This window comes from Chelonoidis abingdonii, chromosome 23 (assembly GCF_003597395.2).
Source record: "Chelonoidis abingdonii isolate Lonesome George chromosome 23, CheloAbing_2.0, whole genome shotgun sequence".
NCBI lineage: Eukaryota > Metazoa > Chordata > Testudines > Testudinidae > Chelonoidis > Chelonoidis abingdonii.
In genome coordinates this window covers 4,973,035-4,998,901 of record NC_133791.1, presented here as the reverse complement: position 1 = coordinate 4,998,901, position 25,867 = coordinate 4,973,035, and the positions used below count along the sequence as shown (strand labels likewise).

The 25,867-nt window shown below is 45.0% G+C and overlaps 1 protein-coding gene across 1 annotated transcript in view; it reads left to right on the top strand.

Annotated features, from left to right (window-relative positions):
• PLCH2 (phospholipase C eta 2) overlaps nucleotides 1-23,336 on the top strand; it is a 350,916-nt gene extending 327,580 nt beyond the window's left edge. The window contains exons 19-23 of the mRNA XM_075060195.1: nucleotides 191-275; nucleotides 938-1,084; nucleotides 2,431-2,510; nucleotides 14,357-14,696; nucleotides 20,316-23,336. Of these exons, the coding sequence (XP_074916296.1) occupies nucleotides 191-275; nucleotides 938-1,084; nucleotides 2,431-2,510; nucleotides 14,357-14,696; nucleotides 20,316-22,060 (2,397 nt within the window). The 3' untranslated portion in view covers nucleotides 22,061-23,336. The remainder of the gene's footprint in view (nucleotides 1-190; nucleotides 276-937; nucleotides 1,085-2,430; nucleotides 2,511-14,356; nucleotides 14,697-20,315) is intronic.
• Nucleotides 23,337-25,867: the final 2,531 nt, after the last annotated feature.

Here is a 25,867-nt window from a genome sequence, read left to right as displayed (position 1 = left end):
ATGAAAGTTGTTATATTTTTTAATGTGATATAGTCCTGCATCTTTTAGCAGCAAAGCCGCAAGTTACCCATATGACCCTGCCTGTTTCATCTGCAATAGCGTGTGATGCCCATGTGGTGAAGATAAGGATATTACTTGATTTTTCTCTTTTTTTCATTTTTTAAAATATTCTTTCTTTTCTCTTTTCCAGATTATAGATCCATTTGTAGAGGTAGAGATCATAGGGTTACCAGTGGACTGCTACAAAGAGCAAACTAGAGTAGTTGATGACAATGGTAAGTCCGTGGTTTGGGTGTTTGTTTGTTTTTTGTTTCACTTTTGCCATCTCGTACACACTTGGACATGATGTTCAAAGGGTCATTTTGTCACATGGAGGTAAAATAGGCCAAACTTGGGACCCATTGCAGCAAAGCATTTAGCACATGCTTAAGTGTTGTTAACTTCAATGAGAATTACACATGTTCCTATGTGTTTTGCTGAATCAGGGCCTAGGTAAGGGAGTGTTGTGTAATTACAGTCTTGATGCAATGAGATCAGACACACAGATAAATCTGTTTATTTATATCACACTCCTCTTCGTTAGAGAAGGGTAGTGATCAGAACAGGAGACTGGAAGCCAGCAGACCAGACTTCTCAGGTCTGTCACTCTTTGTTCTGGCATTCGGTGGACCTTCGGAGAAGGTAAAAATGTTTGAGAGACATTAAAATCCTGTGTTTCTTACACCATTGCAGCTCCCACTGATAGGAGTGGGAGTTCTGGATGTGTAAGGAATACAGAACCAAAGCCTTTATGGTCGATTAGAGTGACCATTACTATGTAGGAATTGATGTATCTTCAGCACAACATAGGAAGGACTAAATGGGTTCCTGGTCCATCGCTGGGGCTGTTTGTTGCTACTGCAGTATAAATAACAAAAGCTGATTCTCCAATTCCCAGGTTTCAATCCAATGTGGGAGGAGACTCTGGTGTTCACAGTGCACATGCCAGAGATTGCGCTGGTTCGCTTTCTGGTGTGGGATCATGATCCAATTGGGCGGGATTTCATTGGCCAGAGGACGATAGCTTTTACCAGCATGATGCCAGGTAAGGCCGTGCTCTCTGTTTGATGACATACAGGATTGATTGGCTGAGGCCTTGTTCTATAAAATTCCTTTATTGTGACAAGGAAATTATCTCCCAGTGTAGCTTTACCATGTGTGCACACAAATGTGCATCTGCACTGGGGAGTTGTTGTGAGCCAGTGGCTAGAGCAGGAGACTGGGTAGTCAGGACTCCTGGGTTCTGTACCCACATCTACCACTAATTCATCATGTGACCATGACCAAGTCACTTAACCTCCTCGGGCCAGATTTTCAGAGGTGCTAAGTGTCCAGAAGTTCTCACTTGTATGGACACTGATGTTGAGCTCGTTTGAAAATATGGTCCCTTGTGCTTCAGTTTTCCCACTTGTAAAATAGGGGTGCTAATCCTTGTCTCTATCAGAGGCATGTTCTGCAGCTTAATGAATGAATGTCTTACGATGCTCAGGTTTAAAAGTGCTAGTGGGTAGAATTGCAGAGGACTAGGAGGAACCTAAGGAAGCACTATATAGCTACGCATGTTGGACTGGAGAGGCTACAGTAAATGATCTATTTCTTTCTGTCCCATTCTACAACTTTTTTATTTTTTTTCTCAATTGTATTATTTTTATTTGGCAGCTTGGGCTTTTAACAGTGTAAATGAGATACAGTGGCTTTTATATACAGTGGGCAAACTTCAAAAGCCTTCCTGAGCACAACTGGAGTCTCATTTGGTCTTGTGTTTGCTGACAGTTCACTAGTGGCCACAATTACTGCCAGTGCTAGATGAATGTAAAGCAGGCTGCTAGATGGGCTGCTGGTGAGGTCTGGGGATTTGTTTGTTTTTATTTTTCAGTATTTTGTTTTTTGGGTTTTTTTTTCTGTCTATTTCCTGCTTTTTGTGCAGTCTTATTTCACATAAAAGCATCCTGTGTGCAGCTTTTTTCTTTATCCATCAGAGCAGAGGAAACTTAGGTTTATTTAGAGGGGGGACCCAACAACCCCCATCTGGGTAATGATTGTAACGTCTGCTGAAGTATTGATAATGGCACCAAGCCTGCCGGGGACAAGCTAATCAATTATACATTGCAGAATTGACAGCAGCAAGAGTGTAAAGTGGAAAAAAAATAGTGTGACTTTTTTTTTTTTTTTAAATAAGGAATGGACAGGGGAAAACACCAGTAAACTTTGTAAATGGTGTGTGTCTCTCACACAAATCAAGTGTGGCAAGATGATGTACAAGCCTGAGTGCTCAGTGGTTAGACAGGGACGGGAGAAAGCTTGTAACTCCCCCCTTTCCCCCCCCCGTAGTTAGAAATGAAAAGTCCGTCGCAACAGGAGGCCTTCATCTGTGCTCGCGCTGTGTTTCAGGCTATCGGCATGTGTACCTGGAAGGCATAGAAGAAGCATCCATCTTCGTTCATGTAGCTATTAATGACATCTGTGGTAAGGTGAGTGACGGACTTCAGTGCTGTAATGCAGCCTGCGTTTGTAATCGTCCTGGTGGGGTTTGTACCATGCAGGGAGGGGGAGAGCTCAGGGTGGGGCCCAAGCTAACCCATTTGTGGAATCCAAGTAACTGCCACTCTGAGGTTTTTATAGTAGCCTGAGATCTCTTTAAACATCCATGTAGCATAAGCAGGTGGCACAACCAGATAAGGAACCCCCATTGCACGGCTAATAGATTCCTGTTTAGATACTCCCCTTACAGTGCTTCGATTCTGGGGCATTCTTCCATCGCTTCCCATTCCATATTGCTCCTAGTGAAGGGCCAAATCCTGACGCAGTTCTTACTCAGTCCTTACGGCTACTCGACAAAACTTGGCTAGGAACTCTGGTGTAACTCTGAAGTGGCTGCATTGAAATGGCAGAATTCAGCCCATTGTCTGAGCAAGGCCTTCGGGATTTCGCTTAAGTGTCCTGCTATCGATGCAGCCAGATGCGGCAGCACAAACTTCTTGTTCAGTGAGCAGGTTCTCTCTCTCCATCACCACACGCCTCTCCAGGCACTGGGCATGTCTTCCAGTCCTTGTGGGGGAATCCGAAGAAAATGGAGCATTTAGACCATATAAAAATGTGTCAGGCTCTCTATACATTACATAACACATCTTCTGGTGGTTTCTGAACACCCCACCTTGTAACACTGATACAAACACTCATGCAAAATGAAGGACCCCTAAAGCACCCACCTCGACGCATTGTGTAATTGGTGGAGAGCTCCTGAAAGGGCCAAAAGAGGTTGGCAGCACCCTGGCAAGTGATAGCGTTTTATAGGCAGGGGTATAGCACTTCAGCACGTGTGTGTGTATATATGGGTGTGTCTGATGCATTTGGTGCTGGCTTGGTGCTCCTAAATTAAAAGTGCAGACCTGAATTGTTGAGGCTTTCTGGCTACAGAATTTATGCCAGGAATGCTGTGTCGCTCTGCCTCCCTGACGCTTTAGCATTTTAAACATAGCGCTGAAGAGTTGCCAGCTTGGAGACTTGATCCCTGCTGCTGCACTTTCATTTTCGGGTCTGTCTTTGACTCTTGTTGCGCTGAGAAGTACACAAAGTGGCCTCCCTCCTGGATTGTGATGCTCAGTGGTCGCTCCTCACCTGCATCCATCTGTCCAGCCTTTGGCTTGCTTCACATGCAGTCAAAATAGAACTGCCTTGATGACATGTTCTGATTTCATATGAACAGTTCCCAGGTTGAAAGTACAGCTTAAGAGCTTCAAGCTTCCCCCATAGCTGAGTCGGAGACTCTTCCACTGCAGTCCATAGCGTTTAGTTACACGTCTCCCACGCGGCTAAATCCCTGCAGTGCTTTGGAAACTGCAACCACTGTTTTGTATAAGGTGATCAAAAGAGGGGCAGCAGGCTGAAATATCGGCATTCGGACAGTAGGAGGCAATATTGAACAGGCCAGGAGTCCTAATAGTCTCTAGTGTTGCTCATTTTAGGATATTGTTTTTAAAGTAAGGTAGCTATTTTAGGTGAATTCTAAAATAGGAAAGAGTTGGGATAACTCATGGGAGAGCTGCACTTTGGAGCGTAGAAAAAGGGTGGGTTTCAGGTAGGGATATCCCACTGCTCATTTCAGTTAATGCCCCTACAAGGAGAGGAGTATCAGGCTATTACTGGCCAGGTATCTAATGCCTGAATTGACAGCGTTCCAGCAGGCATAGCTCCCTCCTTTCTGACTTTGCTGGCAGCCTTGTCTGCAGCATCTGACCCAGGATGTCGTTTTCCTCGTGAGAGGAGCATGGCTCTCAGGAGCAGGAGACCTGAAAGCTTTGGGTGAGAGGGAAGCGGCTGGTCCTAGGTGATGAGCAGTAACGTGGTCAGTGTTCGGCGTTGCAGTCTGTGGTGTGCCTAGCCCATCCACAGCTTGGTAATGCCTAGGCCAGTTAATGCCAGTCTCCAGGAACAGGAGAATATATGACAGGCTGAGAATAGCTATTACGAGACTGATTCTGCCTGAGCTACCGCTGCTAAGTGCCTGAGATCAAAGCAGTTGCACAGGGTGTAAATCAGACCTTATTTAGCCTTCTGTAATTCTGTGGCAAAGAGTGAGGTTTGCCCCAGGGACCTGCTTTCAGATACATGCTCCCTGGCTTTGATTCAAGCATCATCATTCAGTTTTACCCCACAAACCTCTTTTTGATTCCGGGCTCACTGTGTGCAGGTTGATTGCCTCTTTCCTGGTCCCTCTTGCCCCACCACATACATAGAATGGAAGAGCCAGCTGGTCAGGGCCCTCAGGACAGTGGCCGGTGCATGCCGAACTGGGCCACGAAGGTGAAACAAAGCGTCTCAGGACTGCACCCCTTGCACTGACCTGCATTCACCTAGCGGTGCCTCTCTGCCCCACTAGCCCAGCTACTGAGCTGACTGTCCCTCCCAGCCAACCCCCAGCTGTCTGTGTTAACTCTACTGAAGGCAGGTCATGGAAAGAGAAGTGATAGAATTTACCAAAGCGAAACATTTTCTAAATGCAGATTCTCCTCCCTGCCCAAGTCATAATGCTACAAAACAGGTACATTCTTCCCTCCCTCCTGATGCAGTGTGTGTTTGTGCTGCTACAGCTACTGTGTGCTAGAGGGATTGTGCAATATGTTGCCCTCTATCAGAGGACACTGCATATGTCTACACTGCAGTTAGATACACATGCGGCTGGCTCATGCCCACTAACTCGGGCTAAGGAGCAGCTTAATTGCAGTGTAGACATTTGAAGTGGGACGGTCACAGAGCTTGGGCTGCAGCCTGTCTACACCGCAATTAAAAAGCCCCTTAGCCTGAGCCCAGGTTAGCTGTCACAGGCCAGCCATAGCTTTTTTAATTGCAGTGTAGACCATAAGGTGTCTGGCTAAGCTGTCCAGGCCCACTTCTTTCTCCTGCTCCTTTCAGGGACACTGTTGCTGGGGCCGGTTGTGAGACATCTATTACTTAGGCAGTTCCATAAACATGAGTCTGCTATTTCTGACCCAGCCTGAGCTAGGAAACACTGGAAATGTCCCGAGAGTGTCTGTTGGTTCCCATGAGACCCTGTTGTAACTTTTTAGCCGTGGCGCAGATGCTTTGCTGAACTGGAGATGGCCCCGAGCCTCTGAGACTGTCAGTGATGGCACAATTCATAGCTCCCCTACCACTATAAACCTGTTTAATTGTGTTTGCTTTTGGGCCTCAGTTTTTGGAGCAGTTCCCAGAATGCACCACTTCATATTTGACCTGTCGTCTTTCCCCCTGCATCCTCCTGCCAAACCCCGCCCCAGAAAGGAACGGCTGCCGCTATCCTTGCTGCAAACCCAAAACAAGGGAGAGAAAAAGGCCAAACGATTACCAGTGCTGCAGATCGTAGTACCCAGGTGATTATTTAGCTCCAGAAAACTTTGCCTGTTATAGAAGAAGCTGCTTCTGGAGCTTAAATCCTGTGCTTCCCAAATACTACTTAGCACTTAATTACTGCAAACTCCACAATGGTGGGGGGTTGTAGGGTGTAGATGGGGGAGCATCAGGGCTTTATCTATGGCCCCAGGTGATTGGAGAGGGGATGTACAGAGAAGGAATGTTCCATCAAGAGACTACTCTGTTTCTGTTACTTCCTGAGTTACCTCCCTCTTTATAAGAGTTTCTTCACATCTGACCCCTTCTACTGCAACAGGCAAAAGGAGATAGGCTAGTTTTTGTCCATCTGAAGATGCCAAGAATGAAAACAAACCTGGGGATGAGGGTGGGAGATAAGAAAGAAAGACCCTAAAAGCAACTGTAGGCTATAGCTTTTGTACATATACCTACAAAGGTGAAAGGCCTCATATATCCTCACTGTTCCAACTTTCCCAGAGCCATCAAAGGCTTTGTCTACACTGGCAGGTGAAAGACAAAACTTCTGTCGTTCACAGGTGTTAAAAGAACACCCCAACTGAAAGACACAAGTTTTGTTGACGACAAGCACTCGTGTGAACAGCGCTTTGTCAGCTGGAGCGCTCTCCTGCCGACAACGCTAACACCGCTTGTTGGGGGTAGACGTTTTTTGTTGCACGAGAGCCAACAAACAGCGCCTACACTGCGCACCTTTTAGCAGCACGGCTGTAGTGATGCAGCACAGTGTAGCATAGACATAGCCTACGACTCTTCTCTTATTGAGTGAAATCTTGGCTCCCTTCAAGTCAATGGGAGCTTTGTCATTATCCTCCAGGGGGCTGTTTTTCAATGCCCAGCCATTGTCAAACTTGGACATCAGTTAAATTCAGAGGGCACATTTTCAACTCTTTTTTCCTTTCTTTTAAAAAAAAAAAGCTTAAATGTGTGGTTTTCTTTTCTTTTTTTTTAAAACATGGTCCTAATTAAAGGCAGGAGAAAGTGACAGGAGATTTTAATTAGGGCAGCAAGAAATAACGAAATAAACAATAAAGACTTTGTCTCAGTTCAAAGAAGTCCGAGGGGAAGCTAGAGAGCATCTGATGCCAGCCTCTGATGGTTTGAGGGTAAAACTCTTTCAAGTGTTGCCTGGCAACAGCCACAGAGGATGGGGAAGGGAAGTGCCCACCTGGCCAGCCATGTGCTGGGATCAGAGGGGATGGAAGGAAGAGCAATAAGGTGAAGGCATTTAATTTCCAGTTAAGTTTCTTTCTAAGGTGCCCACTTCCTTCTAGCCTCTTGCTGCCGGTGGACTGGCATGTGGTCTCTGGTTTTGTATCCATTTGCCTTATATAATTCTTAGATGCAGAGAAGTGGTCTCTTCAGCCCTGCTCATCTACAGGTCAAGTTCTACGGTCTCTCCTCATCAGCCCTGCTCATCTACAGGTCAAGTTCTACAGTCTCCCCTCAGTGCACCCTGTTTGTTACAGCAAGCGGAAGATGACCTCCTAAATCATAATCATTCCTAAACTTGATGAACATTTCATCTGAAGTGTCCTTAGCCCCCTCTTGTGTGGCAGTTTCTTGGTTTAACTGCTCCCAGGAAACTATTTCATATCTAAATTTGCCTTTCTTTAATTGAAGGCAGGCACTCCCTGTTATTACATCCTTGGTCAGTCTCACATAATTATTTGCTTCTCTTGATTTCTCCTTTTTCCCCTTGAGTAACTTGCTGATAGATCATTTTAATTTGCAGCAGAGTGACTCATCTGTTTAAACCTTTACAGGAACTTTTGGGTGGTTGGATTTTTCTCCGCTGTCTTACACAAGAAGTTATCGTTAAGCACATCAAAGGACCCATGTTGTGTCTTGCTGTTTCATCCCTGTCTTTATTTCTTAGCTTTCAGTCTACTGAGCTGATTTGTTTTCTGATTGCTTTATTTCCTTTTCATGTTCTCTGTATATTACACACGCTGCTTGTTGCCTCTCATTACCACCTCGGCCTCCTTAGCTTTGCCGTGTGCATATGCTAATACTGAGATCTCACCTCCAGAAGACACAGCTTTTTAATGAGCCTGTGGACACTTCCAATCACATATTCTACGGAATGTGAGACAAAATACCTCCAGCCGGCCCTGTGTCTCCACCTCGCACAACACCTGCTCACCCCAGTTTCTTAGGACCACATTCTGCTACCCTCATGTTAGGTAGTACCTTGACATGTAAGCAGACTCATTAGAATCAACAGACCTGCTGATGAGTAAGTTTAGACTCAACAAGAGCAAAAATGGCAGTATCTGACCCACAATCTACATCTGGAACACTCCTCAGTTGATTATAAAGACTATAGTCAACAAGACTTCTGTAGCCTCCATCGGAACCCCTGCACGTCTTGTTAACTCAGACTTCTTGCTTATATGCTTGGATCAGCTTCTGTTTGTCTGCTTCGCTAATGGTTAGAGTTGAAGTCTCCTGCAGTTCAACCTTTTAGCAATGTTGCTTCAGGTCTCTGTGGTTTTGTCTGGTCTCAAATCACTGGATCAGTTTCTATTGTTTAGATTTAGGGCAAGGTCATGAAATGATGTAAATCAGAGTATTCATTGGAGCTATGCCCAGTTTACACCCGCTGGGGAATTGGCTTATTGACATCAGTGAAGCTATTTTGTTTTATACCAGCTGAGAAGGAACCTTTAAACTGAAAGGATGCTGACTCCAGTTTTTCAGAAAGAAACATGGAGTGGAGCAGAAGTCTGTCTGGATATAAGTGCTAAAAGACTTTGCAAGCATTAATATTTGCTGGTGTTAGACATCTGTGTACTAGAAAATGTCCCCATGTTTCTATTCAAGAACCAAATGGGAGGGTGCTTCTGAAAATCAAGCTCTTTATATCTGATGTTGCTTATAAATAGAGATGGATGAAAAATCTTTGAGTTGTTTTCTTCTTCTTATTTTTGACCAAAAATTGGGAACATTCTTAGACAAAAAATTTAATCTCCCCCTCTTAGCATTTTCCAACCAACTTTACTTGAAAATGAACCCTGAGTTGACCTGTGGTAGAAACCTGTGCAAATGCCTTGATCGTGTTAATTTTGGGTGGTTCTGTGCTGTGTTTATATTATTGGAACAAACAAATTTTCAAAAACAATTATCAATCAGTAGCGATGGGTCAAAACCAGAACCGCATATCTGACTATTTCCCCATACACGTGGGTGAAAGCCATGTCACGTGTCTCCAGACAACGTAACCAACCCCTGGTTTTGCCTATTCTTACTGATCCATTTGCTCCAGTGCAAATGTTGTTCTTCACTAGCATTCTCCTAAACTTAGGTATTGTAGTTTCTTCGATAATTCATAATTGCAAAAATAGGGTGTCCCAGGGTATCCCAGCACTTCTAGTTAACCTAAAACCTCTGTATGGACCGTTCTGTCTCCTAGATTTGATCTTCTGTATCTGTCTCTTCTGTAGTCTATTCACGTATTGTGGAATTTCTCATGTTTTTCTAGATGTGCATATCTCTTGGATCCTCTCTCAATGTTGTTTTGTGTCTTACTTGCCTTTACTCTGTCTGTTTGTGATTTCAGTGGACTTCTCTATGTCAAAAAAAGTCTACTTTTAGAAGCAGAGCATTTTTAGGATCCTTGAAGGTACCCCCTCCTGACTCAGGAAGGTGTAGTGAGCACCACCACACACCTGCATGCCTCTAACCAGTGAATTCATTAGCATTGGTGTTTCCTTATTAGCATTTTGAAACTGTTCAACTCATATAACATGGATTGTGATGTTTTACTTGGTCAGTTTTGTCGGGTCATTGATCAGCCAGAGAGCCCACCATTTATGAAGCAGATCCAGGATAAAAATCTTTCTCTTTTTTTTTTCTCTCTCTCTCTCTCACATGCTGTCTCTTCTCCTACATCCTAGTACCCTTTTTTGTTCATTTTTTTAAGCTACAGTTCAAACCGGTTCCTTCAGTTGTATGTGATATCATTTAACGTAATGTGGTTAAGTTTTCGGAAAGTCAACTGTAAGGACCAAAGGGTCTGGTGCTGATTTCTGTAGGTCTGCTTTGGAGAAGGAAATGGCCAGCACTGTTTGCAAAAGCTAGAATTGGAGCTGAAAGCAAATATTCTGGATCTTCTTCTAAATGACTCTTGTTTTTACCTTTTTATTTTTTTTAAACCAAATTTGCACTCGATTTGGGATCTTGAATCAGTAATTTGATTCAAGCATCAATGGCGAGTCTAACAAAGATGCACCAGATAAGCTAAAATGATACCTGGGGCCCTTCACTGCACATCACCCATTCCATCAGTGGGCCACTTTCTTTCGTTTTAATTGGGGTTATTTGTGTGTGTGTGTTTGGAGATTTTTCTGAATTTTGCAAGTATTTTATAATGGGTCTGATTATCATTTAGTAAATGAGTGCACTTGCCAACTTGTCTCAATTGGATTCTGCTTGGAAACTTCATATTTTGGCTATATAATTTCTTTCCCGCTCTGGTTATTAGCAGATGCGGTTGCTCAACAACAAATGTTTAACCTAGCTTTGAATTTCTCTAGTGATGGTGAGTCCGCAACCACTCTTAACAGCTTGTTCTCTTGCCCTAAATATCACAGAGGGTATATTTGTTTGTAGTGTTGTTTATAGCCCAGTTGGTCCCAGGATATTAGAGAGACAAGGTGGGTGAGGTATTCTCTTTCATTGACCACCTTCTGTTGGTGAAAGAGACAGAGTCTGGAGCTACACAAAGCTCTTCGGGTCTCTTTTGCCCACACAGAGCTTATTGATATTTAACCTCAGTTTTCCCTGCCCTATACTGTGTGCACTGCCCTTGTTGGCTTATGGGAATAATTGGTCCCCGTCTTCTTTCTTTAAACATGTACATTTCTCTTGCTTATCTCTTCTTCACTCAGAAACATGGTTACTTTTGCCAGGTATAAGGCTGATCCAAACCCCACTGAAGTTGAAGGAGACAGTACCGTTGACGTCAGTGGGTTTTGGATCAGGCCTTTAACTTATGATTTTTATGGGCTTGGTTTATAGGATTGCACAGAGCAGCTTTAAACCCAGCCTTGCTGGCTGGTTGAACTGGGTGTGCAGCTGCTTCCTTGCTCTGAAGCCATGCAGAGCAGACAGAGCATCCTGGTGAATCTGACCATGTGTTCTGGGGCAGGAAAGTAAATCACTTAAATTTGACACTTCCGCACTTACAAATGGTATTGTAGAAACGTGACCTCCTCTGTGACGTCACAGGGCAAAAGATCCAAAGTGACTGCAAGCTGACTTCTAGCTGGTAGCGACACTGAATCAGTTGCAATCTCTATCTCATAGCTGATAAATTTCAAGCCCTGTGGGGCCTCTGATAAGAGCACATGTGCTCCTCTTTACACCCCAAATAGGGGACAGAAATTATCCTGCTACTCCAGGAGAATCTGATCAAACTGCAGTGACAGAGTTCAGGGAGGGGTGAACTGGTTAGAGGAGAAATTCCTAAAGCAGATCAACAGAAGCAAGTTATATACAAGATGCTCTGAGCACACAATCAGAACCAAAGGAGCCCTTTAATATGTACGGGCAGCTTGTTACTTCAAGGTTGGCAAGTGCACCTGGAATGTTTATAGGAATGCTGAAGCTTTGTAAAATTCACTGGATTGTAAATCAACTGGGGGAGGGTGTGGGGAATTGTCTGTGTTTTAACATTTGGATAAGCATTGAAATGTATTTATTATGGCTCTGACTGCCTTTGCTTGTTTATAATGTGTTTCTCCAATGATGAAAATGTGCATGAGGGATATTGGATGAGGAGGTTGTCTGGTAGGAATTGATTAAAATGCACTCAGATGGGTGGGGAGGGACAGAATCTGTCCTTGAGACGGGAACATTTCTGGTGCTGGAGCCTGGATACCTGGTCTCCTGTATGCTGTTATTATGGCACCCGTGATAGTCTTATGTATGTATAGAACAAAATGTGGCTGTTTTAGACTTCCCTACAGGTACTAAACAAATGTAAAGGTCAATTTCAATTACAGAGTTATTTTGTTTTTTGATGAGAAATGTGGGGGGGGGTTTTAATTGAAGGGGCATTGTCTGATTAAACTGTCAGCTTAAAAATTGAAACCTCACCCATGTTACTAAGAATGCCTTGGCTGATTAAAATTGAAATGATTTTTGAAAATACAGTTTTAGCTTGACCGTATTTCTGTTGTTTGTGTTTTCAGCTGTTGCGTGTCAGTTGGCCTGCACCTCTCAGTTCTGCTTTGGACCCTGACTCTCCCCTCCCTTGCACATCATGTGCTCAGTTACTCCTGTGCAAAGTGTCAGGGTTTGTCTACACAGCTGATGTAACATGGCTGTGTGGTTGCGGCTCCAGCGTGGGGGGAGAGCTCTCCCAATGCTGTAATAAAACCACCTCCACGAGGGGAATAGCTCCCAGTGCTGGTGCACTGTCTACACTGGCACTTTACAGCGCTGAAACTTGTAGTGTTTTGTGGGGGGGGGGTTCACACCCACGAGTGAAGAGTTTCAGTGCTGTAAGCGGCCTTGTAGACAAGGCCTTAGAGAGGGGAGAATTCTGATTGAAAGCATTTGACACCCACTCTGCACAGTTGTTAACTGACAGCACAAGATGAAAGATGGTGGAGATACAGGCCCCCTGTTTCTATTCACTTTTTCTGCCTGGTACTCCTGCAGGAGCCTGGCGCTGTTGTGTCTGGGTTTCCTGTATTACAGGTGACTTATTTAATTGCAAAAACATATTTTTAATTGACTTTTTAAAAAAACCTGTATTTTCTGCCAGACTGGCCTAGCCTAGAAGAAGTAACCCTTTTAAAATAAGTGTTTGTTTGCAATCTATATTATTAGTTTTATTTGTATTCTGGTTGGGCCTAGGCGAAGCCCTGTGTCACTACATGCAGTACTGCTCTGCAGGGTGACGCAGCGTTCTCCTCTGAGACTTTGTGCCTTTCCTGGTGGCAGCTGGCACAAGGGGAATGGCCTTGGTCCGTAGCCAAGAAAAAGGTGGCCCAGGATGAGGGTGAAAGGAAAGAGGGTTGGGACAGTCACTCAGGCTGGCTAAATCCCTGTTGTCATCACTGGCTTAGTGAGGCAAGGGCTGTGCCGACACCAGTGAGTTAGCGAAAGGTTCACTGAGATGTTCAGGGAGCCTCTGATTTTAAAAAGTGCCGCACAGTGTGTAGGCTCACAAATCGACACGGGCAGCCCCTAGGGACTCTTTCCATTGGCTATTTCCCCTTTCCTTCTGTTCTGTAGCAGAGAGTGGGGATGAACCTAGTGCTCAGATAAGCCAGCAGCATAAAACACTGCAGTGAAAGAACTGCCCCATTTCTAGGAAGCTTTGCATTGGAGAGCCAGGGAGGGGGTTAATGGCTTGCTGTAGATAGATACAGCAATGTAATATGCTAGAGAGTAACTCGCTCACGATACCCACTACTTTTTGTTTAAGGTGCTCATCCAACTTCCATTGTGGTCAGGGGAAGAATCCTGTGGACTGAAATAGGAGTTGGATCAGACCCATAACTATCACTCGGCGAAGAAGTTGCGGTGAACATTACAGGTGTAATGTTGTTGTCTGTTTGTTGAGTGCCATCATTGTGGGACTCAAGAAACTGGCTGATCAGGGTAACCAGAGACATTCAAAGTTGCTGTGATGTACATTCTTAATATGTTTTTTATGTTTGCTGTTACTACTGTTAAAGTATTTTTTAAATATTAAAACACATTCAGGGTTTGTTAAAATTAAATATAAATTAATGATTTTAAGAAGTTTTATTTTGTTAAAGGAAAGCACTAAATTTGTAAGTCTCTACTTACCCTGGATTCCACTGATGAGTTGATTGCCTCTTCTCCCCTCACCCCCAAGTTCTGCTCTGCGTCCTCATAGTGAGCCTATGGGGGTGAACCATTCACACTTGTGGGCACATTGGAGGGCTGACCCACCAGCTCTGCCATAGAGATAGCAAAACAATAACTAGTATTTTGAAAAAGTTCCTTGAAATTCATCTTTGGGAGTCCCAAGGCTGTACATTTCCAAGTACTCCAAAGCTTGCTGCTTTCGATAGGCATTGGGGTACTCTGCACCTTTCAGAATTCAGGTCCTTATTTAGTGTTTTTCCTCCCAGTATCTTACCCCTGTGGATTTCCTTGTAAGGAGATGTGTGGTACTAATACAAGAATAAAGCTAAAGGAAAGGTCATTAATACAAGAATAAAGCTGGTTGGAAAAATTAAAACAACATTTCAATGAAAAACAGCGATGAAATTCTGCAAACCCATTTGCCTTCTCTATCCCCCTCATTTTCTGCTATGGTGCTGGGCAGTGACAATTTTGCAGGAATTGGGATGGGGGACACTCCTTTGTACTTTACTGCACCTCAAGTACTTGTGTGCCAGGGCAGACATGCAATTCTTCTATTATGGGGGTTTCTTTTATTTTCCAGGTCAAGCAAGCTCTGGGCTTAAAAGGTCTATTTCTCAGAAATCCAAAACAGGCCTCACTAGACAGTCATGCTGCTGGTCAGCTCCATCGCAAACACTCCTTTAGCAGCCACATCTTACGGCGGACGGCCAGCGCCCCTACCAAGAGTCAGAAGAAAAACAAGAAAGGCTTTCCTGAGATTATTATCGACGCCAAAGACAACAGCTCTGAAGGGGCCAGTGAAGACCGCGAACTGGAAGATTCTTCACAACCTCGCTTTGACAAAGAGCCGGAAAGCTCCTCTCCATCGCTGGCTCCCAGAGAGGGGGCCAACGGAGAGGTACATGGCAAAGGGTTGAAAGGTAAGGCTCATAGTTCTGGTAAAGGTAAACACCAAACTCGTACTCACGGGGGTGCAACTTTCAGTGAGCCCACACGGAGGTCCAACAGGGTCCGTCTTCAGGAGCACCAGCAGGAGAAACAGAACATCTTTGCACGCTGCGCCATCAATGGCTCTGGTAGGATCGGAGTGGCAACCAATTGCATGAAATGCATGATTGGTTCCAAGGAGAGCCCCGATCTAGAATGCAAGTGGAGTGACCATGCTACCAGGCCAGTTGCTAAAGATCTGCTGCACCATGATCAGTATAGCAGTATAATGGGAGACGAGAGGTTAGAACTAAAAAATTGGGGTATAACAGAGCAACCCAGGCCTCGGTCAGATTTGCAGACTTGCAACAGCCTTGGAACGGCCAGTGATCAACCAAGGAGCACTCAGTCTTTTGTGACTCCAGGGAAGAAAAATGGTGAAACTAAATATCATGGGATGAAAGGTCATCCCCGGCAGAGGTGGCAGTGCCAATCAGGTGGCAAGTATGGAAGCACTGTCAACTTGGTGACAGCCAGCAATGGCTCAATCTCCTCCAACTCCAGCAGTCTAGAGAGTCTTGGAAGCCCAGAATTCCCCAAGCACTTGTCTGAGAATTCCCGAAGGCAAGTGGGCACCCTTCAGAGGGAAATGAACGCCTTGTTCGTTCAAAAACTGGAGGAAATTCGAAGTAAATCCCCTATATTCTTTACTGGTAAGACCAGATTTTTTTCACCCTATTTGCCTTAGATCATCACCTCATTGTCTTGGCTTCCCCATAGCTCCTCCCCTTAGACGCTCCCATATTTTTATTTTGCCACCGTAGCTCATTATGTTTTTTTCAGTGAAAGAAAAACATTTCTGCATAAATGTGCATTTTGTTCCCTAGTTGCATCTGACCTAGACTGGTCCTTTCCTACCTAGCAAACCATCTGCAGTAGCACATCCGTCTGTCGTCCATGAATGTGGAGTGGAGATTTTAATCATGAATCTAGTATGATACTAAGTAAATTTTGAGACTCCCAACCAGAGCATTGCTTAGTGATTGAATGGGGAAAGCAGCACTGCTGTCCACCCTGACTACTGTCATCCTCACTGGCTTTATGATCTGTATTGCAGTAGAGTGCACAGGGACTTAGTTCTGCTAGGCACTGTATAAACACACAATTAAAGACAGTCCCGGCCCCAAGGAGCTTACAATCTAGATAGTGTCTTGTTCAGCTACTAGTTATGGGCTACATGCAGGAATTACTGGGTAAGGTGTCTTGCCTGGGCTATGCAGGAGGTCAGACTAGATCAGTGGTTCTCAGACTGAGGTTCATGAACCCCTGGGGGTTCGTGAGGTTCTTGGGGAAACAATTCCCTAATGGCGGACAGAGCTGTCCCTAGGGAGAATGGGACCAGCAGCCCAGAGCCCTTGGACTTCCAAGAGCTAAGCAGATTAAAGTGAGCATATCTATCACGCTGAGGAGGTTTAAAATTCAAGACTCCTGATAAGAAATGGAAAGGGAAGTGGATATTTTTTGCTGTTCTTAAAATTAAATGGGCAGCTAGTACTGTTTTTTAAATTATTATGAAGAACAAGTGTAAGCTTTGTTGTAATGTGCGCTGTTTGCCTGGACTGCTCAAGCCCTGAATGCTTGTGGAGGAGGAACTCTGAGTTGGCTTCTTAAATACCTTCATTCTGTTTCACATCCGATACTCCTTGATGAAACATAGGAGCCTTGTCTTATAACAGCCTTATTCAAAGTGATACAGGGTATGAAAGTGAGATCTTGGAAGAGTGTTGCCATTTTCATAATGTAATAAAAATACTGCAGTGATAAATAATAATACTAAATAGTGTGCAATAAGCATGTCATAAAACAAATTTTATATTTCCAAGATCCCTGCTTTGATAATTTATACTCAGGTGAAGGAGAAAATCCCTGGAAATATTCATTTTTAGGAGGGGGTTCATGAGACTTGACATGATAGTGAAAGGGGTTCACAGGTTGTTAAAGTTTGGGAACCACTGGACTAGATGAACATAATAGTCCCTTCTGGTCTCAAACCCTATGAATCTATAAGCCCCTCAACAGTGCAAATACTTGAGCACCTGCTTAACTTTAAGCATGTGATTTCACTGCAACTTACACACGTGCTTTAAAGTGAAGTATTTGTGTGTTGCAGGGTGGGGAGCCTACCATGGATGTCCTCTTTAATTCTCTTAAAGGACACTGGCAAGACTAAAATTTATTCTATTTCTTTTTTTAAAAAATCTACTTATCTCGCTGATGACATCGTGTATTATTAAAACGGAAACATTTTTTATTTCCAAATACCATTCCCTGTCTTTGCCATCTGCCATCTTAAGGTTGTATGTCTGGGATTTCTAAAGCAGCTAAGGGAGTTAGACATTCAGGGTGAAATTTCAGAAACATGTAACTTAGGTGCTTTTGAAAAGATTACTGCCAACTCCTGTTAAATTTCACTGCAGTTTATTTCAGGCTCCTTTGAGAGCCCCAGCCAAAGCCTAAAGAGCTTCTAGGGGAAGCCCAGACACATTTGCCCTCCATGGATTGGGCTACTGTTTGAATCTTTTTTTTAATTTCAGTTTTTACTTTCGTTTTAAATGATCTGCTCTGAACATCTGGATTATATTTTATCACCAAGTCGTATAACATGAAATTAAACCAAAACTGCAGAACCCTGTGTGTATCTAGATTTTTCATAAGCTCCAAGAGATGCGACATATGGAACCATTTACCATTGTTTGTGCCACGGAATAGGGAGAATTCTGGCAGCAGCTGTGTGAGCCTTGGTTCTTTTGCTGTGCTAGCATGCCTCAGCCCACACTAACAGGACAGTCAACGTTCAGCCCGTGGCAGTTCCTCCAGCCTGATGGCATGGCGTGGAGTTGGTGTGCAGCCACTAACATGGTCTAGGGCAAGGGTGGGTAAATTTTTTGGCCCTAGGGCCACATCGGGTACAGAAATTGTATGGAAGTGCCAAGTAGGGAAGGCTGGAGGATGCTCATTATTTGTGTTAGCAAGGTGTGGCCTGGCCCCTGCCCCCATCCAGCCCCCTGCAAACTCCACCCCTATCCAATCCCACTTGCTCCCCACCCTGACTGCCCCCCAGGACTCCACATCCTATCCAAACACCCCTGCTCTCTGCCCTGACCATCCCCCTGGGACGCCCGTCCCCTATCCAATCCCCCCTGCTCCCCAGCTCCTGACGGCCCTCAGGACACCCACCCCTATCTAATCCCCCCTGCTCCCCACCCCCTGACTGTCCCCCTTGGGCTTCCCACTCGTTTGGCTGCTCTTCCTGGCAGTCGCTCTCTCCCTGTCTGGGCTTGGCTGCTGGGGACAGGGCCAAGCATGCTGGGTGTGGAGTGGAGCCCTGGCTTGCTCTGCCCCTGTCCCTGGCAGCAGGGCCCAGGCCCCTTCACTGCCCCCATACAACCACCCCTGCCCCTCTCCCCCTGGAACCTCCTCTGCTCCTGCCCCCTGACCATGCCACCCTGGAGCACCAGGTCTGGCAGCTCTATGGCCGTTCCGCTTGGCCGGAGCTGCAGCCACGCAGCGCAGGTGCTGGGGGAACTGTGACTGTGAGGGAGGGAGGGGAGCAGAAGGAGAGGGGCCAGGGGCTAGCCTCCGCCCTGCTTACCGTGCTGCCAGGGAGTTGGACTGGCTCTGCCGCAAGCCTGTCTTGATCCTGCTCCCTGGCAGGAGCTCAGGGGCCAGAGGGAAGGGTCCTGCTGGCTGGATGTGGCTCCCCTCTGGCTTAGGGGCTATGAAAGCACCTAGAGTCCTTGCCTGCCCCTAGGCAGTCTAGGAAACGTACTGATTTGGGCCAGGTCCGGGGACACTGACATAAATGGAAGCTTTGCCATTGATTTCAGTGGAGCAGATTTGGGCCTTTGGGACTTTTTCTTCTACCTGGGAGAAAAAGGGCTGGAGAGGGGAGAAAGTTGAAGCTACTTAACGGTTCTCATAGAAACCAGCAAGGTTGACTCTTGGCAAGGCATCTGCTTTCATGCCGCTAGATCACTAGACTGATCCCCCAGTCAGCTAGGAACTATGGCTGGAGATGGATGAATGGGCAACATCCAGATGACAAGGAACCTACCCCTGAATCTGTCAGATATGTCTAGACCTGCTATTGATTTACCTTGCTGCATGCATGCCCTGCTTGTATGATACGTCTTTTCTGTGTGTGTCCGTCGGGCAGCTATGTGCTGGAGTTACATTCTGCTCACCCCAAGATAACTAGCATCTGCTGGAAAGCTCATTTGTGCTCTGTTAGCAGTGCTGCTTTTATAGCAACTCTAGAATGTCAAGTAAGGTAAAAATCAGAGGGACTTTCAGACTTGGGCTACGTGTTTCCAAAACTTCCTTGAACAGTTACAAATTGGCCAACTTCTTTTTAATACAAAAACCTTTGGTCTGGGTCCAGTTTATGCAATCCATTGTGTGCTCTGGTTGGTCAAAAATTCTTAGGATCCTACAAAAAATGTATTGCTGTCTGTGTCTATTTTCCTCTCCCTCCCCACTAATTGATCCTTTTATCTGCTCCTGCTTTCCATAAAGTAACTGGATTTTTTCCTCTGTTCTGTCCTATTCCACATGCACACTCTCTCTCTCTGTAGTTAAGAACTGACAGGACAAGCAAGTTCAAGGTAACTGTTTACTGAGTGTCGCTAATGCAAGCATTGTGTTGCCTGTGCTTCTTTTTAGTTTCCAGGCATCTTATAATTACCTCCTCCTTGTCGTCCTAAAACTGCTGCCTGGCTTCTTTCTGCTGCTTTGCTAGTTCTTGGAGCATGTTTGCATTTTGGTCAGCGGGCAGCCTTCTTTGTTGTTGTTTTTTTGGCATGATTGTTTTGTATGTTAGGATATACAAGATAAAGAAAGTAACCCAAGCATCTGTTTTGTTCAGGCAACTGGCTACTCCAGTGACTTCTCAAGAGTGGACTGTCGACTTTGTTTTCATCAGCATGCCTTTGTGTGTGGTCTTTAAAAAAGAAATAACCAATTCATTTGTCAAAATAAGGTTGTGATCGCTGATAAGTAACAACATGGGTAAATTGCTTAAAAGGATTTTTTTACAATCACTTGGGTTTTCATCTCCTCCACTGCCCCAGCACCACCTTCCTCTTGAAATATAGTGGATGCCAAACACTTCACCAGTTGATCAAGCAGCGATCTTCTGACTTTTATTTCATGCTGGCCGTTCTCAGTGCTGCCGAAGGATAGAACAGTTCAAATAGATGGGGGATGGGTTTAGGACTGTAGGCATCAGTACAAAGACAAGCATAAGCTTTTCTTCTTTGGATATGTATAATCAGTGAAGTAACATGCTACAAATATGGTCAGAAGTGACTAGTGATTTTTGTATGTCTCATTGGATGCTCATCGCTTTCTGAAAACTGCATGTCTTCAGTTGGGAACCCAACATCACGACGAGTTACTTTTGAAAATCTTGGCCAACATTTCTTACAAATGATAGCTTTCATAGCAAAGGGATATTGTGTAGAATATACATCTATAAGTGAATCAGCATTGTTGATTGTTTGATTAATCTTTGCATCGCCCATGTATTTTTTCCTTTCTCTCCCTCCCATTAGGTGTCTGCCAGCTCTCAAGGCAGAGGTCAGTCACTTCTTTATGCAGCCTAGAAACTATGACCGAAGAGCCCATCATTGCCAATGAAAAACAACATGCTGGTTCTTGCATCCCTCTGCCTGTTAACCCCGGCAATGATTCTGAACAAGGATCTGTGTCTCATCATTCCAGTGAATCTAGATTGGGAGGAAGTAGCCCAACAGACCAGCCTGAGAAAGCTGCTCTTGCTCATGAAACACGAGCAGGCTTGGCTTCAGAAGACCGAGTGCTCATAACTCCAGGGACAGCAGCCACAAGCATGTTGGGCCAGGAAGATGAAAGTAGAAGCACAAAGGGACCACTCGAAGATGGGGGTGACTGGGAAAAGACCCAGGGTAGCGGAGAAGATCAGTCTGGTTTGGCAGTGTATCCTCAACGAACCTGGGGGATGTTGGCACCAAGTGATACTTCAGTCCATTCCACTGAAAACTGTCAGAAGCAACAAGACCACGTAGATCAAATGTTACCAGATGTGAACTGCATTGCCGAATCCATAAGCCAGAAGGATGGTGCCACAACCAGCCCACCACGATCAAGCCACCTGAGTAACAGCACCCAGCCGTCTTTGCCTCCAGATGCTTTCCAGAGAATCCAGCCTACCTGGGCTCCAGCTGCTTCTGTTTCTCTGACCAGCTCTCACGTGTTAGTGAGGAGGTCAAAGAGCGAAGGGCACAAGAATTTCGACTACTCAGCCTTAATGAAAAATCCAAGTAGCCTGTCCCCGGCAGCAGAAGTGTACTCTGATGCCACTGTTCATGACCAGATCTGGAGCAAGCTAGATTCCAGCAGTCATCGGGACAGCATGTCTTCCTCCTCCAGCATGTCATCCAATGACACTGTGATAGACCTCTCTCTGCCCAACCTAGCTCGCAAAAGCCTTCCAGATCTAGGAACCCGTCATGAAAACATTGAGACCGTTGCTGTGAGAAAGGGCATGCGCCCCCGGTCTGCTACGACATCTGGTAATGAAATGCCAGTAGTGACTAAGAGCAAATCCAATCCCAACCTGCGGGCCGGCCAGATGTCAGTTGATGAGCTGCACCCCAGGCCACTGGCCATTGTTCCTCAAGATGCATTAGCCTCCATCCCAAGGAGGCATACCTGGAGCAGGCTCTACATGGAAAGTCTCAAACAGTCTTCTGTCAAGTCCAAAGCCCAGGATAAAGCAGGGACCAGCCAGGCAAAATCCAAAAGCCTTGGGGATCTCACCTCCGATGACATCGCGTGCACTTTTGAAAGCAAGTACAGGAGCATCAGCAGAAGCTTCGTCACTAAGTCGATGCGAGAGCAACGCCGCTCCTCAGGCATAAGGTCCTCGGCCAAGCCCCAGGACCAACTGACCGAGCAGCTGAAGAAGCTGACAGCCTTTCAGGAGGAAAACGACATCACCTCCCCCACTAGCCTCGAGCCAGTTGAATCTGAGGAGGAAGAGGACGGCTTGCTCCTCCGCAGGTCATCCTCTCGCAGCCAGAGCAGGGTGCGGTACATTGCCAACCGAGCCAAGCAAGCCCAGGAGAGGCAGCGGCTGCAGAGCCTGGGTCAGATCAACGGGAGCCCCATTGAGGAGAGGGGAAACCCTGAGGGAGCCTGCTGCATTGCAAAAGGAGTTTGTACGGACTCAGCTTCCCCCAGTCTGTTTACACCCCAGCTAAAGAACCAAACAGATTTTAACCAGGACACTGAGGTCTTCTTCATGCTGAAACTCTAATGCTGGGAAGCGCTGAACAAGGTCGATATTTACATTCCTGTCCAAGCAAAACTCGGAAACCCAAGAGGCGTGAAATGCCCACACGCGAGATAACATTTCTTCGCCCCCATTAAAAATAAAGCAACCAAAGAGAGAGGCTGTGAAGAGATGGATGACAGTGTATTGGACGTCCAGAATTAGGGCAGGCCCAGTGGAGTCAGTGGCTTGCAGATACGGTTTCAGTTTTAAGGGTCTGGGGTTTTGGGGTGGCTTGTTTTGTTTTGGCAGCCTCTAAAATGGCCTTTTTTTTCTATCTGGCCACCAATTTGCACCTGCAGTTATCTGTGCGCTCAAGCTATGTTGCCTCTGCCTTCCAGGTAAACCTCTGTGTGACACTAGTGGTGCCCACAACTACTTGCTCCCGCAAACTGCGGTCCATAAAGGGAGGCCTAGCTTTAAAATCTGGCCCCTGGCTGTTTTTCTGAAGAGGCAGAGGCACTCTGAGATAGTCAAAACCATAGTGTAGCTGTTTTCTGTGTTAATAATCTAGACAGCAGAGTCCACCACCCAGCCTGGTCTTGTATGTTCCAGTGAAAGTCCCCGTTGCCTCATTCTTTTAAGCTGAGGAACAGAAATCTCTCCATGTTCAGAAGCAGTGCTTTTTAACCCAGTCTGTCCATGTATACAAACTGTGTTGAGTTCTTGTTTCAGAACCTAATTTTGAGGGAGGAGGAAGGTGCTAGAAAACAGACAGGAAATGTCTTCTAATGACTTTGTTTAGCTCTGCAATAGCTAAAATGAATGCTACTATTCCTTTGAAAAGAGAATTGACCCTTTTAGGTGAGATTTTAACCATGCTGCTGTACATAGCACCTTCAGGATGAATTTTTCTGTTATGCACTGCCATGCAAGATTTTTGAGCATAAGTTTTAAAAAAGAGAGAGATAGATATATATATATATACAAATTTTTAGATGAACATATTAGAATGAAACCCAACCTAAATGGAATAATTTTTCATTTTTTTAACCTTTTTTATTTTTAGTTTATTTTTGTCAGGATTATCATTTGTTGTTTGAGACTAGATGTACATTTTATTGGTGGGGAAGGAGAATGTTTGTCGAGATGTGTTTTTAAAGTGGAGCTAAAGTTTTAATTTTATTTTCAGTCTGCCTAATCCCTTTTATTGGGGGTATTTTTGTTTTTGTTTGTAATGATTCCTCTCTGGATAGTTCAAAATTTTAAAATCTATTTGTAAAGCCATCTGACACTACTCAAATAAAAGCATTTAACCTTTTTCAGCTTCCGAACTGTTTAGCTGCAGCTAAACAAGAGAAATTCCCAGGGTTTCTTATACTCCCTATAAGTTTGTTATGGAAATATGGCTAATTCCCCTTTTCTCACTTGCATGATACATGCCTTTTGATGTACCACCTTTCCAAGGGGCCACCCATTTTGGATCCCACACAACTTATGTCCATCAGTTCCACCGAAATGCAGCCCACTCTGGTTGGAGGGTGGCCTCCTGCTGTGTTACATAGCCTCACAATCATTACTTGAGGTGGGGTTCAAAAGGGATGGGGGTGCCTCTAGATTACTATTCTAGGTGGCCCTGTATCTTCCCCCTCTGTAAAGGCCTGAACCAAGGACGTAATGTAAAGTCCATTGAAGTCAATGGAAGACTCCCACTGAAGGCACTGAGATTTGGCTCATTCCTGTAGATATCCTCAATGGCTGCCAAGCTGTTCGATGAAGTGTCTCTATTGCTGCTTTGGAGCCTCCTGCTAAAATGTGCAAGATCCAGTCCTGGGCAGCTGCAACCTTCTGGATCGTTCATTTGTAAGAGCTGTTCCATGACAGCCAAAGCTGTGCGTATTGAGTAGAACGGAGGGAAGGTAAACTTGGGCTGTTTTCTCTGTGAAGCAGTGTTGCAGTGATGGAGGTGAGGTGAAGCTTGACTGAAGACATAGTAGCAAACCTCCGCTCTTATTGCGAAGGGCCTTTGGTCTTTGTTCTTTAATATCTCTGTGGGTTTCATACAAAAATGCCCCCCCTCGTGTGCAGTAAGGTGCATATTGCTCAGTTCACACTATTTACACTGGACGGACAATCAACCTCCTTTGTGTTGCAGGGTATCCAATACTAATGGAGTCAGACCCACAGATAGTAGGGGTCAGTTTGGCCACAAGCATTTCAAACCTGGATATTGGATCATAAAGCCATCTTATCAGATGATAGCTAGTGACTTGATCACAATGCATAGAGGGATGGCTTAGGGGGCTAGCTTCTCCAACAGAGCTTTTAAAGTGATTTTGAAATGTTATCATAAAGCAAAGTCCAACATCCTTAAATCTCCCAGATGGAAATCTATCACTCCAACTGCCAATTGGACAAAAGGTTTGCTAGACTCCCAGGGCACAGGGACCATGGTAACACTTATTGAAGTGACCCAATGGGGCCTTTTGAATCTCTGAAAAATAATGCCGATTGGCATAGCGGAATGCATGGCTTGCCAGGACTCGTCCTGCATTGTCACCGACACAGAACCGCTTTCACTAATATTCACGAGACACCAAGTTGGACTCTAACACCATTTATCATTGGGCTGAAAAGCTGTATGTCTTTTATATGTACATAAAGCAGAGTGTGTCGGTTTGAGAACGTTAATAGTTTATTTTAAGCTCCTTGCTAGGTTCAGGTAAGGAATGAGAAGAGGCATTTAAAATGCATTTTAGTTTGGGTTTTTTTTAATCTAGTTTAATAATCTGGTTCTCTGTATTCATGTCATATTAAGTACCATTTTATTTAACCAATGCACAATATGCAAGCTAAAACCATGAACCACTTCCAGCCTCTTGTCTTTTTTCACAGTTATGAAACCTGCATCTTGTTTTAACACCCTCTGGTTTATTTGGATTTTGTCACCTGCTTGTAGGTCTATAGCAGCTGTCTCTTAAGCATATTTGGACAGTTCGCTGTGTTCCAGTAAACCCAGGGGACAGTGAATGCTGCTACATAGAAGACTTTTAATGATGTGTTCAAGTAGCTATTCTAGGGGGATTTTCTTTCATGGTGTCTACAGAAGTTTAATAAGCCGCCTCAATTTATCTCCTCGCATTTAATCTTGTTGGCTAGCACACTGGTTTCTCTGCGTCCTCTTCTGCATTCTTCCTCGGTTGGTTGGATGCTGCTGTCCAGAGCTGATCTACGGAGGGAAGTCAGGAAAGTGCTGTCACCCACCATATTGCCTAAACAATTGTGAGGGGTGGGGGGTTTTTAAGATTCAAACGGGAGTCAGGTCCCCAAACCCCACTGATGTCCACTGGGAGTTGGCAGGCGCCTAATTCCACTACCTGCCTTTGATCAATCTCCCCTTCCATCAGTATACCAGCAGACACAATGAAAAGGCAGGCCCTGTCCAATGGAGGTTACAGTCAACATTTAAGAAAGGGTGGATACCACAAATAGAGCACAAATTAACAGCCTGATGCTGATGCTGATGGTGATGATAAGCAGCAGTCACAGGACACGCCCTGCCTTGCCGGTAGCATTCACTTCCACACATCTGCAGTAATCAATAATAATCATGACCAGTCAGGAGCTGCAAACATTCCCATTACTATAACAGGTGAAGTGGTTCTATAGCGCACTCTGGCCTCAGAGAGCCGTAGGGGAGATGTAAGAAACTATCTCTGTTATACTGTTAACTCCATGTAACAGCCCAAAGCCCTGGCAGATACTTCACACACCCTGGTTTGCCAGGGCCTATTTGGATTGTTGTGCAGTAGAATGGCAGCCTACCTTCAGGTCTGGAATAAGCATGGGCCA